General features: G+C 49.3%; 1 protein-coding gene across 3 annotated transcripts in view; it reads right to left on the bottom strand.

The window, feature by feature from the left end:
- PIK3R3 (phosphoinositide-3-kinase regulatory subunit 3) overlaps positions 1–17,696 on the bottom strand; it is an 83,800-nt gene that overhangs the window by 29,476 nt on the left and 36,628 nt on the right. The window contains exon 1 of one of the 3 annotated variants that reach the window (XM_009561937.2): positions 2,993–3,195. The exons of 1 other annotated variant lie outside the window; for it this stretch is intronic. In XM_009561937.2, the coding sequence (XP_009560232.1) occupies positions 2,993–3,098 (106 nt within the window). In that variant the 5' untranslated portion in view covers positions 3,099–3,195. Of the gene's footprint in view, positions 1–1,753; positions 1,776–2,992; positions 3,196–17,696 lie in introns of those variants that run through there. One more of the 3 variants, XM_054073119.1, reaches the window with a different exon arrangement.

Below are 17,696 nucleotides of genomic sequence, written 5' to 3'. Positions count from 1 at the left end.
GAAGGAAAAAGCATCAGGGTACAAGAGTCACTCTGCTGGTTGTCACCACTGCTGCTCCTGTATTAGTTGTACTGCTCTAAGGCATGCTTTGCAAGGCTGACAGAACGGAATCCCTGTTTCCACTGCTCTATTGAGGAAAATGGTCCCATTCCTACGTTTAAGATGGATTAAAGCAAGCAGAAAGCCAGCAATCTCTTGTTGCCTGACCCTGTCTCTGCTGGAATTAGAGAAAACTCATGTGAGAGAGAGGCATCAACTTTTTTGGTTTTGAACTTTTGAGCAAGCTTTCTAGCAGAGAGGTGTCAGGACCTGCTCTGAGCATCCATGTACATCTACAACCCTGGACAGAAAACACAAGCACACTGATAAGCTGGTGCAGGTGCACTGAGGCTTGACAGAAGCTACGGCTGAGCTGCAGGCTGCCTGCCATCACAGGATTTTATTTCTGCATTATTACTGGGCAACACTGAGGTGGGTATTAAGACAGCCTGCCAAGATAAATTCAAGGTCTACTGTCCCTTTACAAGAAACAGTATCCCTGCGCTTGGCATAGAGGTTACAGGTGACATCACACATTATATTCACCTTGCTTTTGTTTTCTGTCTGAAGTTTAGATGCACTAAAATGTGATCACCAGCAGCCACGCATGATTCCTGGTACATGACACACTTGACTCCTGGTATTAGTCGATGCCCAATACTGCAGCATAAAGACCAAGCAGGGATCTCTTCACGCAAGTTCCGTGAACAAAAGACCGTGCTGCCTCCTTTGGCAGCAGGGACGCTCACTGCATATTGTTAGTTTGTGCGCTGCTGAGAAAACATATTGCCACCATTCAGCCATTCAGGCACTCCAGCCACCACGCAGGGGAATGCTACACTGAAAACCTGCAGAAATTTTCGTTGGAAGCCAGCCAAATGGAGTTGTGGTTGTTACCGGGTGCAAACGCAGTGACTTTATCCCAAGGCACGCCAAGCGTTTAAGTCTTCCAAATAAATTCCTCCATACCCCCCTTAGGGATGACCTATCATCCCAGACCAGAAAACGCTTTCCCATCCCACTCCTGGACAAGGAAAATGCAGACCACCTCCGCCACACTCCCGCAACTTCAAAGTTACAGTTGTATGGAATCAGGACATGCACACCGGGACCATCCCATGCATCATTTCCAGTTTGAAAATACAAAGAAGACAAGTTACTGAACACCTCAGGGATCAGCAGGAAACATTAAGTCATTTTACTAACTGGTGTTTAGATTGTGCAGAGCCTTGATCCCTGACAAGAGGGCTTCAATGATGGAAAGATTGGCATTGTTCATGACAGAAGCGCTACTTCTTCATGTAAATTTCCAAAGCTGCATGGCCAAATGCCAGCAGAAATACTGAAAAGTTCTTTTCTGACCTGTTCAGTTAGACCAGCCCCTTTTAGTAGCCTCCTAACACTAAGCCATTTAAGGGGCTTTATTCCCCCCCCAACACCAATTGTTTTAAGTCACCTTCAATGGAACTTTGGTTTTTGTTCGCTCCACAAAAGAAAATACAAATACGAATCTCATGAGTAGTTAAAATCAAAAGCATTTACAAGGAAGAAACTCTGAAATTCACAGAGGCAAACAAACAGATTTGACTGAACTTTATGCTTTCAGGAGCAACATCTAAAAATAGGTAATGTCAGCTATGCAAGAATTTAACAAGTAGTGGCCAGAATTCTGTGTCTTAAGAGATCTGTCCAATTTTTAAAGCATCAGAATTACCAGGGAAAATGAGTACAGGTCCTTGAGATCCAAAAATCTCAGGATGACTCCCTCCTCCTCTTTTAATTAAAGTACCACATACCTAAGGAGAGAAAAAAAGAGCTCACTGCACTGAAACAAAGAGATTAAACCACCATTGGAGATTCAAGCACGGGCTGAAAAGCTCATTTCAAAAGTCTAACAGTACATACCACACAGAAGATACCACTTAGAAGCACTTATCACTATCAGTTTCTCTGCAGGCTAAGTTTTTTGATGCATATTTTACCATACCTGCTGGCTGTACAGATCAGAGACCTGAGAACATAAAGGCCCTTCAATTATCTTACTGCCCTCAGCCTGTTAGGCTCTGACAGGTATAGATACAGTTTCACCAGTACCCACTTATGCTTACTTTAATTCATTACCAAAGAAAGACTTCTCCTTGTAAGCCTTCCCTCACTCTTCAGACACAAAAGAAACTTTCTGTCCCATCTAAAAACTTCAGTCAATGAGGGGGACAACGCGCTCCTTCATTTTCAGCACTGGCAATCTATCTGAGAGGGGGGAGAAAAAGTTGCATCAAACCCTTCTGAACAAGGTTATTAAGCATTACCAAAGTAACAGTGCCTCCGGGGACAGATTCCAGCCTATTCCCAAGTATTATTCCCCCAGCACCAAAACCCAGAGACAACACACACCTCATCTGTCAATGCTGGAAGAGAGCTGGGCAAGAAAAAGGTCTCGGAGACTGTAAAAGCGATTAAACTGGAACTGAATGGAGGTAGGTAAATCACTGCCATCAAAGTGTTACAGGCACATAAAGGCACGCAGGTGAAGAGGGTAATAAAAGCACTCCTCTAGAAGTGAATACAGCCGAAATATACGGTTTTCAATAATGTTTAGGGAAAAAAAGGAGACTCGGGAGAGGGGCTGCGACAAGCTCTCCTTTTCATGCCTCCCTCCACCTCCCAAAAGGCACTATGAATCGCAAATTACCCTCCTACCCCACAAAAAAAATAAGTATTAAACCACCTTTGCCCAGGAGAAAGTGGGTTCAAATCCCTGAAAAGTTTATGCAGGCATCAAAGTTTAACGAGGGATATTTATTCCACCCCACCTTCCCCTCTGTAGATCCCCCCCCTTCCTTTTCCAAACGGGGAAAAAGTCTGCAAGGAGGAGAAGAAGGGATAATGGGGCAGGGGAGAGGAGGCAGGGATGAGGGGTGCGCAGGCAGGCACGCAGGCTTCGGCTCCCTACCTGGAGGGTCCATTTCAATGTAAAATATCAGTTCAGTGGAATAGGGCATCATCACTTCCCTCCAGTCCGTGTCATCGCGGTCCATATCCCACACCGTGTTGTACATCGCGACAGTCAAGAACCAGCAGGTTTATAAATAAGAGATTGGCTCTCTCGGCTTTTAATGGGGAAAAAAAAAAAAGGGGAGGGGGGGAAGGAGGAGGAGGGAAAATGCCGAGAAGAATCCACCCCGCTCTAAAATAACACTTCTAGCAAAAAAAGAAAAAATAATAAAATATTTAAAAATAATAAAATATTAATAAAATATTTTAAAATCGCAAAATTAAACTTAATTTAAGAAAAAACCCCACCAAAGCCACCTCAGCGGCTGCCCTGCAGGAACCACGGTCGGGAGGGGTAGAACGCATAGAGTGCTGCTTTTTTTGTTGTTGTTGTTTAAAAAAGACACCTTTCTACCGAAAAAACACTTTCCTGAATTCTAAAAAATCGCCATTTTCGGGGTCTTTTTCAAACACCGCGGCTGCGAGGTGAACAAAACCCCACCGCACACAAAAAAGGGGGAGGGAAGGAGCGGGGAAAAAAAAAAAGAAAGGGGGTAGATGTCGGTGTGGGGATGAATTCTCTCCGCCGGCGGAGAAGGAGGAGAAAGGAGGGGGGGCGACAACAACGGCGGGCGCGGAGCCCAAGCGGGGCGGGCGGCGCGGTGCCGGCCGGGCTCAGGGCTGGTGATGGTGGTGATGGAGGTGCCGGTCCCCGCCGTTCCCCGCTGGGTGCGGGCGGGCGGGAGGCTCCGGTCGCGGCCCCAGGCTCTGCGCGGCGCCGCTCGCTTTCATTTTAAAGCGGCTCGAGAGGGGCCCAACCGTCGCCTTCCCGCCGCGAGGCCACGCCCACACGGCGCCCTGGGGGGCGGGGCTTCCGCGCGGCTTTTTAACCCATTCTGGCGGGGGGGGGGGGAGCGCGCGAGCGGGCGCTTCCACGGAGCACGGGGTGGGGGGGTAAGACACAAAAAAGCTGAGAGGGGAAACGTCTCTCTTCGCTCCAGCGAGACAAAACAAATCTTAAAAAAAACCCCATCGCTTCGCTAACTTTTCCCTTTTTCCTTTCGCCACCTCAGCAGAGTCTTTCGCTGTGTTTCCCCAGCTTCCTCCCCCACCCCGCGCTCGGGGGTGGTAGGTCCCTCGCCTGGCTTGTCGCCAAGGGGCTGCAGCCGCGGAGCACGCGCGGGGGGGGCGGAGGGACCCGGGCCCCGTTGCCAGAGCTTCTGCCTTTGTCTGAGGGAGCAGCGAGCGCCCGCATTGGCGGAAGGCTCCGCGCCTCGCAGCCAATCAGCGGCCACCGGAGCAGGCCGGCTCGCTGGCCATTGGCTGCCAGCCCCAGTTACTAAGCGGGACAAAGAAAGGCGGAGGGATGGGGGGGGGGGCAGAGGGCGCGGGCGTCCCCGGGTCCTGCAGTCCGGCCGGGGCGGGGGCGCCTCCTGCCCGTGTCCTCGTCCCCAGGCAGGGGCTGAGGTAGCAGGGCCCGCTGCTCTACGTCCCTGTGTTGCCTGCTGTGCTGCTGCCAGAAACCTGGGTGCTCCCCTGCCTGCCTTGTGCAGGTCATGGAATCACAGGCATAGAATCATAAATCCTAGAATCCCAGAATCATAGAATCTCACAAAGAATCATAGAATCCCAGAATCCCAGAGTCATAGAATCCCAGAATCATAGAATCCCAGAATTCCAGAATCCTAGAATCCCATAAGCAAATAATCCTGGAATCCCAGAATCATAGAATCACAATATCCCAGAGTCATAGAATCCCAGAATCCCATAATCATAGAATCATAGAATCCCATAATCATAGAAACCCAGAATCCCGTAAGTGTAGAATCCCCAAATCATAGAATCCCAGAATCCCATATGCAAAGAATCATAGAATCCCAGAATCCTAGAATCCCGTAAGCAAAGAATCATAGAATCCCAGAATCATAGAATCCCAGAATCACTTGGTTGGAAAAGACCTTTGAAATCATCGAGTACCTGTTCAGTACTAAACAATTATCCCAGAGCACCTCACCTGCCCATCTTTCAAACACCTAAAGAGGTGGGGACTCCACCACCTCCCAGTGCCTGGTGGAGACATTTTTCCGAATGTCTAATCTGAATCCCCTGGCACAACTTGAGGTCCTTGGCAGCTGCCTGCAGCACGTTCCAAATAATAACCTGAGCATTTCAGAGGGCATCACAGCCCTCCACTAGAGCATGACCTCCAGAGCAACGCGATGCTCCTTCTAGTGACATAACCAGTGGAAAAAAAAAGCAGAGGAAAAAGCACCAAACCGGATGGCTGCATCTCAGAAGCTTTGGAATAAATCTGAGCTGCAAACACATCCGTAACTGAACCTCAGTCTGCCTGCCAGGCACATCGCAATGGCCAGACGCTGAGCCCACAGCCCACGAACACTGGTGGAAGGCAGAAAGGCAGCCAGCTTGGCACTCCACCTCGGCACTCTACCTCAGTCCTAGCGCAGCGAAGGATCCTTAAAGAAAGGCAAAATGACAGCTGTTGAGAAATTAAGGAAATGCCCTTTCTATAGACTTCCAACCAGTGCACAAGGTCCAAGGACAGACAGAGCATCTTGATCTGCAGATGTCAGGGAATGCTAGAAAACCCAGCACTGAAGCTGTCTGCTTTATTTGCACTTTAAATCATGGAAGAGTAAGTTATGAATAATTTCTCCTTCTCCAGCACTAGGTAGATGACTCCTGAAAATGTAACTCCTGGCTTAGGTGAACTGGAGGGTGACTGCGACATGGAATAACTGAAAGGCTATACCCAACGTAGGAGTATGTAGGAAGAGCCTGGCACAGACAAGATGAAGTTTGCTGATGTATCACAACTTCCACGGCAAGCAATTGAGAGCATCGCTGCTCCAGTAACAGAGCTCCTTGAGGGATGGGCAGCTGCAGAGGAGCACAGAGCTTTGATTCAAATAACTCACTGTAGATAAATTAATTTTATATCCCCATCCACAAACTCTGATTAATCCTTGATAACCAGATATGATTCCTTATTTTAATTTTTAAATTAAATTTCTTGGGCTGATACAATATATCAGCTCAAGCTTGCTCAAAGTGAAATGCCCTTCTTGGAAGCACAACCTTCTCCCCCAGTGAAATTGAAGTTGGAACTATGGGTACAAAGCACTCGCTGCCCACCAACGGTGCATGGGGCAGGACTGCAGAGCAGCCCTGCAAGGGCAGAGCAGTGGGTGCAGGTGGAGATGCCAATGCTGCTTTGCAGACCCCATGGAGCTGAGAAATGCGGCTGCCGTCCCTACTGCAGCCCTCAAACTTAGATTAGCAGCTCTGACAGGGGGAAGAAAGAGGGAGGGAGGCTCGGGTTGAAATTCATTTTCCCCCTTCCTGCACCTCATTATAAGTTCCACCCACATAAGACCTAATTACTTGGCTTTTATGCTGGCAAAGTGGATTTCATCCTTGCTGTTTCCCATGGTGGTTGCCTTCATTTTCATGGCGGCACTGATGGTTACAGCTTATTGATGTTTTCACTTTAGTGATTTAAACCAGAATACATTTTGTTATTAGCAGTGGTTTCTCTCATTGCTGCTTTAATCAAAGATGCAATTTAAGGCAAAGGATTGTGTGTAATGGTAAACAGTAGGATAATGCCTTGAGAGAACAGAATATTAATGTGTTTTTATTTCTTGAAACTGTGCTTATAATATATCCAGGATTACTTGGCTCCCAACATGCATGTATGGGCTGCTCCCTTTCCTTCCACGGTGATTGCCTTGCAACAGGGGTGAGCAGTTGTGTGCATGTGTGTGCTGGGGAGTGAAAAGGAGGCATATGTGCCAACTTACACACCACAAAATTTCCTCTCCCTGTGAGTCTCCCCTCCATGGGTACAAAGTGTAAGCATCCAGTGTCATGGCAGTGCCCTCAGAGAACAGAAACAAAACTGGGAGCACACCGAGTGTTCAGGGATGCTCCAGATCTGACTGAGTACCAGATCATCCCAGGTCAGGGAAACCTACCTTCAAACACTGAAATAAAATACTGGTGATAATGACAATGCTTCACCGGGGGGGTACAACGCTCAAGTAATGGTCCTGGTGCCCTATGCCAAGGCTGAAAGGCAAGAAACGAGCAAAAATTCTGCTGCCTCCCTGACGTCCCCACATTGACAGCCATGCATTCACTCACTTTCATTTCCTTGGATCTGACAATTTGCATTTCAAGGCAAGATTAAATATTGAAGTTTTGAGCACTTCCATGTGCTTCAAGAAGAGCCGAATGGACTCACGCTGGAACAGGCTGAACACAGAAAAGCCATTTGTGCCAAACTTCTTGGTTTCCTCTTTGCCGAGCCATGATAATGTGATATCCGACAGCTGAATGTAGGCCACAATGGGCTTTTATAGTTGGAGAGGTGGAGGAGGGAGGGGGGCTGAATCCACAGCACTGCCAGCCAAATGCATGAAAATGATGAGTTTTTTGGGGCAGGCTGGGGACTCCTGGCCACTCCAGATATCCAAACGTTGGCTTCACTGTTAGCAGAAGCTCAGGGCCTGCTGAAGGGAAGGTTGTAGAAGGCAGGGCTGCGTTTGAGTCAGAAAGGATGACTCCCTAGCCAGCAGTAAATGCTACACAAAATTACTAGCCTTGCAGTGCACGGACACTGGGATTTGCGGAGTATCTGCTGTAATTGGTGGCCAGCTTCCCACAGGGGCGGCCACAGTTTGGGAGTAACAGCACGAGAACAACCAGTCACAGCAGTTTGGCTTAGTTAACAGATTATTCCTGCCTGTTTCTCACCTCCTGGTGATGAGGAGATGAGAGAAGCAGGAGAGTTAGTCTGCTTTGGCTCAGACGATGCCTCTGGGGTCTCAGTGCAGCTCAGTGCTCTGCAAGTGAAACCTGGGGCTTGCTGGCAGAAGAGGTGGTGGGAAAGGTAGAGATTCATCCTGTTATCCTGAACCAATGCAGTGCTGGCAGTACAAGGACAGTGCAAGAACCGTCTTTCCCTTGAATCTTACAATCCAAGCCCAGAAAATACCCCCAAGACTACAGATTATTAACCCCTGCGGAGGTGAACTAGTAGTAGTTTCCCTCCCTGCATCCTCCTGCACCTTCATGTGAAATATAATGCCTGCTTTTAACAAGGGCTATGCTTCCTCCTCTATGCTTTAGAGTAATTTTATGTCCTAATAGTCTGTAAAACAGTTGCCTCGCTCTACCCTAGATGCGGCTGCATTTCTGTGGTGAGGAGAAACTCTGGCAAGTGTGCCGAAGTTGGGCGATTTGGTTTGAAAATTATACATTGCATTAAAAACCTGTATTAAAGAATAATATGTGGTCTGCAAAAACGATCAAACTAAACACTTCAGTGTTAGGAAGCATCTTATTTACAGCTGTCAGAGCTGCCCATGCCCTCTTCCCTCCAGTGTACACACAGTAAGGAATGAGGCTGAAAGAGGGGTTCATGTACATAAAGGTTGTAGCACGAAGCATGCACACAGAGTTGAGCTTGTGAGGAATAATACATTAGGCATTTCCTAACTTAAAAGCACTTGGCTTTGCATTGTAAACAACATTCTTTTAGCATAGGAAATAACATTTTTAAAAAGGAATAAGATCTTTTAAATAAATGTCTACGACGTAGGTTATTGCAGCTGGACTTAAGGTATTCCTCAGCAAGGTTTGGACTGGCCTTTCCTTACTGTTCCAGACATTTCTGCCCCAAAATTGCAGGAGTGACGGTTGGAACTGTAAGCAGAAAGCTGCTCTCCTGTGAAGGGAGAGGAGATGTGTGTGGCTTTTGCAGCGTATGCCAGTCCTGTGCTCTGCCCACTGGTGTCCAGGGTGGACACGTCTGCGCCGAAGGGTGCCTGGAGATGGGTGTGCGAGGGGGTGGGCACGGAGGGGTGAGGGAAAGGACACGCTGCACTGAGCTGTGCTGAATTGCTGCTTTGGCAGACAGCACCGGGCCAGCTCTTTAGAAAGTTCACGTTCAGTTATTGTTTTGACAGGCTGCCAAAGTTTTCCTGAGGAATGCAGGCAGCAGAAGGGAAATGGTGATTTTCAAACTTTTTTTTTTTTATAACTCAGCCAAACCAGAATGGAATTTCATGGGAAAAGTGAAAGGTACATCTCTAGCCTTGGGGCATCGTCCCTGCCAAATTTCAGAGGCTGGCTGTGAACAATGGAGGTGTCGGAGCATCTCCAAAGCGGTGCACGCTTGCACGCACTCACATGTGCTCATGCACACCTCGCACTTACACTAGAAGCATCTTCTCTAATGGATGAGTGTTCCCATCCTACACCCAATGCCCCCAGAAGATATACGTTAACCCATAACACTTAAAAAAAAGAAAGGATTATCCATGGTTTAAAAGCAGAAGACAAAGCTGGTTTGCAGCTGATGAAGGGTTTGTGGCTTGGACCTAGGAGGATGCTTAGGTCCTCTCCCCACCCCAATCCCAGCCTGCAGCCAGCTGTGCACCGTGCTTCAGGGACCCCATGGCTGTGGAGGACACCCCTTGTCTCCACACGCTTCACTATGTCAATACCAGAGCTGCAGTATATTCTAGGAAGGGCAGGAGGTTGCAACCTCCCCTCCTCTTCCTCAACAGAGGCGGCAGAACAGCCGGTGAGCCTGGCTCCAGTGTTGTGGCACCCCAGGGTCTGCGGGGCCACGGAACCGGGCTGGGGAGCTGCCAGTTACCTTATATTTTCCAGTACACTAATTTCTCTTGTCATCTTGCCAGTGACAAACAGAGAGAGTTAAACAGAGCAATCCATTAAAGAAGCAGCCTGACAGACCGATTGTTAAGGGTTTCAGCGATCCCCATTTATACTGGCTTGAAAAAAATTTTGCCTCAAGCAGCTCCAATTACAGAATTATCGGACCACACTCCAGTCCCTTTGTGCACTTCGCATCTCTGTCATCGTTCCAGGCCTTTCCCTATTTAGTCGCTTGGAAATGGTGAGGGCAGGAGACTTGTAACAAGTTCAGAGAAATCAGAGGGGAAAAAAGAGAAAGAAAAAAAGACAAACCCCCCCACCCCCAGCCACTTCTAATGTCCTAAACCAGGACATTTTTGAAATGTAACCCTGTATAGGAATTTAAAATATTTTTCACTTCCTTTATTCATTGCTTTAATGCACTGGAACTACTTGCTCAGATTTTTTTTTTTTTTTTTTTCTCAAGGAATGTACAATAACCACTCTGTAAATTCCTTGGGTCTGATTTTAAGAGGAACTGTAGAACCTTATTCATGGAGGAAAGAAATAATCCCAATGCCTTCCCGCAATAACTCTTTCTTCTTAATAAGCATGGCAGGATATGGTTTGATCACAGCCAGCGATGCAGGCAGCAGGAAGAGGAAATCAATGGCAGGTCTAGGAAAAGCGAGGTCTCATCCCTGCTCTGCTGCCATCCCATTTGATGACCTTCAGGCTGAGTTGCCAGCACTGGATTGAAGGTGGCACCATTCCCAGTAGGAGGAATTCTGGAAAAGCCTGGATGAGTGGTCACTACTGCAAATGAAAAACTTGAACTCTGTAGGTTTGCTTTTATTATGAAGAAAACCCCCAACACAATAGTTTTTATGCACAGTGATGCAAAGCTGAAGGTTTCCCTAATCCTGCACCCTCAGCTGAGCCAGGCATTGTCACCATGACACAGCAGCTACGTGATGCAGACGCTATGCCCCCAGCCAAACCTGACCTCACCTATTTATCTTCCAACAAACCCTCTCATTCCTGGCTTCCAGGATGATTTTACAATACCATAGATTGAGTTATCCCAGTACTAGTACCCTTGTATATCCATGTTACCCCACTGTAAGAAAACACCCCCTTTTCTTGATGTGAAAATTATCTAGTTTCCCAGGGAGGATACTGAGCAAAGCCACCCCTACGTGCTGCTGGGAGTGGTTTGAGATCAAGCCTTGGTGCTAATGCACGAGCAAACACCAGCTTTGCTCTGGCCCCTAAACAGGAGGATGTTTCTCATGGCTGGGTCCTCAGTCCTGCTGTGGAACTCCCCTGTCCCCATCCCCTTTCCTAAGATGTGGCCGAGCTGACCCCTTGGTCCTTGGGCCCAGGGAACCTTGCTGCAATGCATTCATGTTCAGAGCTCTGCCCAGACTCTGTACTGAAGACTCCCACCCAGCGTTTGGGTGGAGATTGAAAGTGGGAGAAAAAATCCTATAACCACCCAAGGAGCTCTTGGGGCTATTGAAAAGTCATCTCATTTCTTATTAATTGCTTAGGCCAAGAATTCAAGTGGCGGCAGTGTGTTGGCTGGGGTTGTTTTCCTTGCAGTTATCCACATGCAATTCATGCCTTGGAAAATGACCCATTTACCATCATGCATTGTTGCTTAGCTACACGCGCTTTCCCTCTAAGTTTTCCCAAATGGAAACATGGCTCTATTTGCTTTGGAGATCATTTTCCCTGGCTTTCTCTGCTTAACAGCAAATAAGCGCAAGAAGAACAGCCTCTGAACGCTAAGCAGGGAAATAAACCAAACAGTGCTGTGGAGGGTAATAATTTAAAAACCAGCATATGGACGCAATACCTTCCTTGCCCAGCCAAGGCGATGGGCAGTGAGGGCTTGAGCAAAGGCAACTTGCACATCAGTTTCTTTAAGACCCCTTTTTGTCTGTCCTTTGCATTAAAGTTCTTTCCATCCTGAAGATTTCCAAACCCAAAGGGTGAATTTGGTTGAATAACACTGGCTTCCCAAGAGAATAATATTAATTTCTTGGAGGACAAGTGGGATATTAGGGCACAGAGAACTCACTCCGTGCCTTGTTGCCACGATTGCCTTGCGGAGTCCTAGGCACCCTCTAGAAACATGCAGGAAAATACCTCCTTTGTCCCTGCAAACCACCACACCGCCTTGCACCAGCAGATGGGACTTTATCACCATCAAACCCACAAATTTCACAGATTCACTAAGTCCTGGCTGCAGTGGCATAGCTGTCGGTGGGCACGTGCTGGCAGATCAGCCACCACAGGTAAATCCTTCAGCCATTTGCTGGAAGCATGAGCCCATCAGTGCCTATGCTGCACAGATGTCCTCTAAACATACAACAAATCCAGAGCATTTGGAAGGCATCAGCTTTACTGCCCATGCACAGAGGGACTGTGCAGCACATGTGTGGCTGGTCCCCAGCCTCCCAGAAATGTTGGTCTTGCTAAGCATGTGCCTTAGGGCTGAGCTGTGCCGGCACGATGCTGACATCCAGGATTTCCAGATGTCCTTCTGGACATCTGTTCTTCTGTTCCTTGATGATCAAACAAAACTTGCAACATCTTCAGATTTTACTGAGGACAAAGCTTTTGGGTTAAAAGGTGGTCAGGTCTTTCTCACAACACATAGGTTGGCAGAGACCAAAGTGCAAAACCTTTTGTTTCTCATTGCCACAAATGTGAGCTCTTTGCAGAGTGTAGGCAAAGCTGGCAGCTGCCCCAGCGCTGGGTGTCTGCAGCTTCCAGGAGGAGTGGGACACCCCAAAGGTTGAGCTCTTGCCCTGCTTTCTGCTGACAATGTTTAAAATGTGTATTGTCTCCAAAAAGAAAAAGAGGAAGGACAAAGTAAATAGTGCGATACTGATTGCCAGGCCAACATACTAGTCTAAGGTTTAATACAATGGTTTCCATGCCAAGAACCTGCCAGAAAGTGAAGAGGGGTATTGTACCTATGCAAATCCCAACCAGTGAGTTAACACATCCCGAACACTGCGTGCTCTGTGAGCGCTGCCAGTACCTGAAGAAGCCACCTTTGCTGCCCTGCCACTTGGAAGCTCTTATCTCACTTCGACCAAATGTGCACAATGCAACCTTGTTTGAGGCGACACCTCCCAGATGAATGGCCTCTTAGAAGTGCTTTAAGGAATTAAATGAGAGAAAACAGTAGAAGGGGGAGAGATAGGGTAAGGAGAGCTGCTGCACCATGAGAGACAAAGTTAATGGACCCTAAAACCCCTAAATAAGGAGCTATGAGCGATGTCAGACTGGAAGAGGCTAATGGAGGACCAGGCTCTCTGCCACCAGAGACATCCCGAGACAGTGGCTTGGTCCCAAAGCGAGTATCCACTTCACTGTCTCCTGTGTCCCTGCAGCAAGGATGGGGATGCTGTCACCTGCAGATGCTGTCTGCAGCACTCAAGCTAACCTGCGCACACCTCCACACTGATCTCAGGCACATCTTTCTCATCCGCATGGCACAGCCACATGTCCCAGGCTCCCTGCAGCAGGAGCATTTCAGCATAGGTGTTTTGGGGAGCCCGGCAGGTGATGGGGTCAGTCAGTATGTCCTTTTCTTCCCTTTGCTGTTATGTCACTGCTGTTGAGGCCAAATCCTGCTTCTTGCACTCCCCTCTGGTCTCTGTGGTTGATGGGGAGATGACAGGTCTCTCTTGCCCTGGGCAAAGGGCTGAAGTCCTGCTCTTAGGAAGCATGAGTGTCTCCTAGGTGGAGCCACGGGCTCCTGCTGCGGGCAGTAGCAGGAAGCAGGACGTGGCTGGCACAGCATTTCTCCAGCAAACCAACCCAAAATGCTGAGGAGGTGCTAGTCTCCCTGCAGACTCTTCAGTTATGCTGATGATGTAGCTGGACGGCATAGAGCAGTCCCACAATGACCATTCTCTTTTGTGGTCCCCTGTTCTGCCCCAAACAGCAGAGCATTATCTGCACCCAAAAATCGCAATAGGGGAGGACATCAGGCTGCATTTCATCTGGCAGCACTAGACGGGGCTGACTTGCTGCCGGGCTTCTCTTCCCGCTGTGGTAACACTCATCAGGAGCTCTGGGTTTTGCAAGGGGAGAGCACGGTGCTGTGAAGCAATTAGTCCCAGGCCCAGGGTGGCTCAGGGGCATGGTGGCCACGGCAGAGTTGGCCCCCAATCAGTGTCTCTGCACCTTGTGTAGGCAGAACCTGCCTGCCTCTGCAGCTCTGGGGCTCTCCAAGCCAATCCTTCCTCCTTCCCACTGCTATCCAAGGGGATGTGCCATCCTGCGGTCAGGACATCCCACTGACACCATCACTCCAGCACTGAGTGGTGCCTTGAATGGGTTTGGAAACACTGCATCCATCACTCCAGCTCACTGCAGGCTGGGCATTCTCCTGGTCCTCGAGCTGAATCAGGCCAAAGGGAGTTTTTATTAATGGAAACCCCTCTGATTTTATTGGTCTGGAAAGCCTGGAAACATCTGCCTATTGCTCAGATAAATGTCAGGCAGGTAGGATAAAGGTTTGGCAGGACCTCTGCTTTGTCCCATGTTCTTCCTGGACATCCTTTAGAGCACAGCCCCGCTGGCAACCAGTGCCTCCGTGGCTGATTTGGAATTGGCCCTCTGAAAATCAAACATGAAAAGGGCTTTTTCAGCGAGGGCTATTTCCACATCAAATACCTACCTCCAGTCCTGAGCCATGGGGGAGAGAGAGCTCTTAATAAAAGGGGAGGGAAGATTAATATTATTTTTCAAAAGTATAATGGGAGGTTTCCACTCCCCGAGCACTTCAGAGCTGTTTTTTGCACAAAGCCAGAATAATTCCATCCCCAAAGAGAGAATAAGAAAAACATGGTAGAGAGAGTTACAAATGTCTGAGAAATTGATTGGTCTGAATAGAAACGTTCACATCACCCATCAGTTTGGGGGCTGGAGAAAGCTGCTGCTGGGAGAGTCTGACTTTCCCACAAGAATGGGTGTTCTCCATTCTCACTCAGAATAGCAGGGTCGTTCCAGACACCTACTGGAGCACAAGGAGGTGGAGAGAGCTAGAGATGGGATGTTGGGGTTGCAAACTGGTGGAAGGGAGACAGGGAGGACAAGACTTGGAGAAGATGCTGGGAGTATCCTCTTGGGCAAGGAGAACAGGGGAAATCTTGCTGCTGGACACAACCCTCCTATGGCTCCTCAGAGGGAAAGGCAGCATGAATCCAAACGTGTGCCTAAATCATGGTATGGCTCCGCATTGGAGAGGCACCTGCAGCTTCAACATCTTCTTCTTAAATGCCATGTTCCATGGCATCATGAGGGAACCACATCCCAGCAGCCTTGACAGCAAGTTTCTGCTCTGTGAGCATGAGCTATCAGGCCAGACAGGTGTATAAATAACCATTTGATCTCTTCCACCGCAGAAACCAACTTGAAAAATACCTCCAATTCACAAGCTTGCAGCGTGCTTCTGATAAACCAGACTAGGAGCAAGCTCATACCCTGGAAAATCCCTTGCCTGTGTCTGCTGTACATCCTCTCCTGTGCCAGGAGGGGTTGGGCCAAATGCAGATGATGCCCTGGAGCTGGCAGAGCTGCTATGGGGCAATGCCCCCAAGTTGCTGGGTCAGGGGTGGCAGGACTGGGAGGTGTTCTGCCCTTGGATGTCTTAGTGCTTTGCTTGCTTTCCTCTCATGGTGATTCAAAAGATGGGGCTGAATCTGTTGTCAGTATGAGCCTCACCTTCCTCTGGACTTGGAGTGCAAATGCGCAGCAAGATGTGGGACAGTCTTTGCAGCCCCAAGCTCTACAGTCACTGGTGTCATGAGACCCTCAGTGGTTTTCACTCAATAGGTGGGTGGAGAGAATATCCTTGTGGGTAACAGAGAGAAAAATGCAAAATGGGATCCCAAGGGCTCAGAGAAGCTCTGCTGGTTAAACCACATTTTGCCTTTTCCCTATGTGTGAGGTTGCCTGTCCATGAAGAGGGCTGGAGCAGGCATCCTCACTACATGAAGTCCACCTAAGCCCTCAAAGAAATGATTGAGTGGTCCTTCAGGTTCATCTACTGGCAACTGCAGGGACAAAGATTTCACATCCCCACGAGAAAGCAGAAAAATCCCCCAGTCATTCTGCTGGAGATTGCAGCTGATGGCTGAAGGGCAGTGATGGAAGGAAGAAGAAGCATAGAGTGGCTGAGCAGCAGCTTTTGGGACTGTGCCTGTGAGCACCAAGTGCCTCAGCATCCTTCCTCACCGGCTTTCCTGCACACCCGGAGCCAACGCAGGGGAGGGTGATGGCAGCTCCTTTTCCCAAGAGATCATCTGCCTCTGGAAACCCTGGGAAAGCAGCTTCACACCGGTGATGTGGGCTGACGTGTGGTGGGTTGGTGCCGGGAAAGCCAAGGGTGTGCTGGAAGTGGGAGACGCCTGCGCCAAATGACGGTGACAGTAGGATACAGCTGGTTTGCTGCCTGCAGGACTTCAAATGCTCTGCCCAAAACAACTTACTCAGATTTACTGTAAGCGGTAGCCAGGCCATCTATAACTTGTGGTGAACCTATCAGCCTTGCCTGCTAAAATGGTAGCCAAGCTGGCCCCCTGCCCAGCAGGCTGGGAAAGGGGGAGCAGAGGGGCTCGGCCGCTCTTGGCTCACACGAACAACATTTTCCATGGGTTGCTGCTGTTTGTTTGGGTGAAGGCATTGAAATTTGATGGACTGCTTGCTAAGAAAGAAGCAGGCAAGGAATACAAGCGGAGTAACGGGGGTGGGCTCCTGTGTGTTTGTGGCACATACCTGCACACACACACACCGGACCCACCTCAGCCACATCTCAGCTGGTGGGAAACCCCCAGCGGGGGATGGTTCTCACCATTTCTGGGGTCCCTGTACAGCTCTGGAGCCCATGGAGCTGCACCCACAGGCACCAGCCCTGCTGGGGCTGGGCAGGGGAGAAGGTCGTGCACAGAGGGATATCTCTCCTCCTGCCTGCAAACCTGCATCTCCCTGTAGTCAAGTCCTGCTCTTCACAGCTGGATGGTGCAGATCCACTTGCCACCACAGAGGCTCTAATTGCAACCATTTGCCCCCAGTCAGAGCCCCTCTGTCAGTGTGCTGAACCCCTTCGGGCATGCTCACCTGGAGGCAGGTGTGTAGGAGGAGGAGCTGGAGGGGAGTTGTTGCTGTGGGGACAGAATGTCATCACACGGCCATCAGGCTTATCATTAGAAATGGCTAATTTTCCGTTCACATCATAGCTAGGTCACTGTCAAATCAGGGCTGCCAGCAAGGACGGAAACTTGGCTGGGTTTTCTGACCTGTGGTTCGGCAACAGCCCCGCTTCCCCTTCCGCTCCCCCAGTGCGCAGCACTGTTTGGTTTCCAAAGAGAAATCAGGAGTTTTTTCCCCTGGGAGAGGGGATCAGGGGAGTTGGTGGGGATGGCAAAGCACAGCTGGAGTTTCTGATGTTCAGAGCCTCTTTGTGGGTTCAGACAGGAGGAACCCACTGCTGCCCATGGGCATCACTGCTCAGCCCCGCACCAGCGGCTAATGAAGTGTGGCAGAGGCAGGAGCCCTGTGCTTCAACTTAGAAGGCAACTGTCCCAAGAGGACATATCTACATCACCCAGAAGCTGTGCTGACCAAATCATGCTTTCTTGTTCTCTAGCAACAACCCCATCCCAGCATGGAGCTGGTTGCAGGGTGTCCTCATGGACCTGGTGGCATTTGTAGAGCTCACCCACTGCAGGTGGGAGGTTGGCTTGAAACCTACCTAGATGCTGCTGGCTGCCAGCTGGCTCCTTCCTGGGGTGCCTGGGGCTGTGGCCAAGCTGGGAACTCCCCCAGCTTCATCCTGATTCAGGCCTTTGTGCAAGGAGTCAGTGCCGGGTGGTGGCACAGTGGCCATCCGTGTCCCCCTGGCCTGGGCTGCACCAAAGGCTCACAGTCCTCCCTGCCCCCATGGGTGC

Source organism: Cuculus canorus, chromosome 8 (assembly GCF_017976375.1).
Source record: "Cuculus canorus isolate bCucCan1 chromosome 8, bCucCan1.pri, whole genome shotgun sequence".
In the NCBI taxonomy this organism is placed as follows: Eukaryota; Metazoa; Chordata; class Aves; order Cuculiformes; family Cuculidae; genus Cuculus; species Cuculus canorus.
This window is presented reverse-complemented; position numbering and strand designations above follow the sequence as displayed.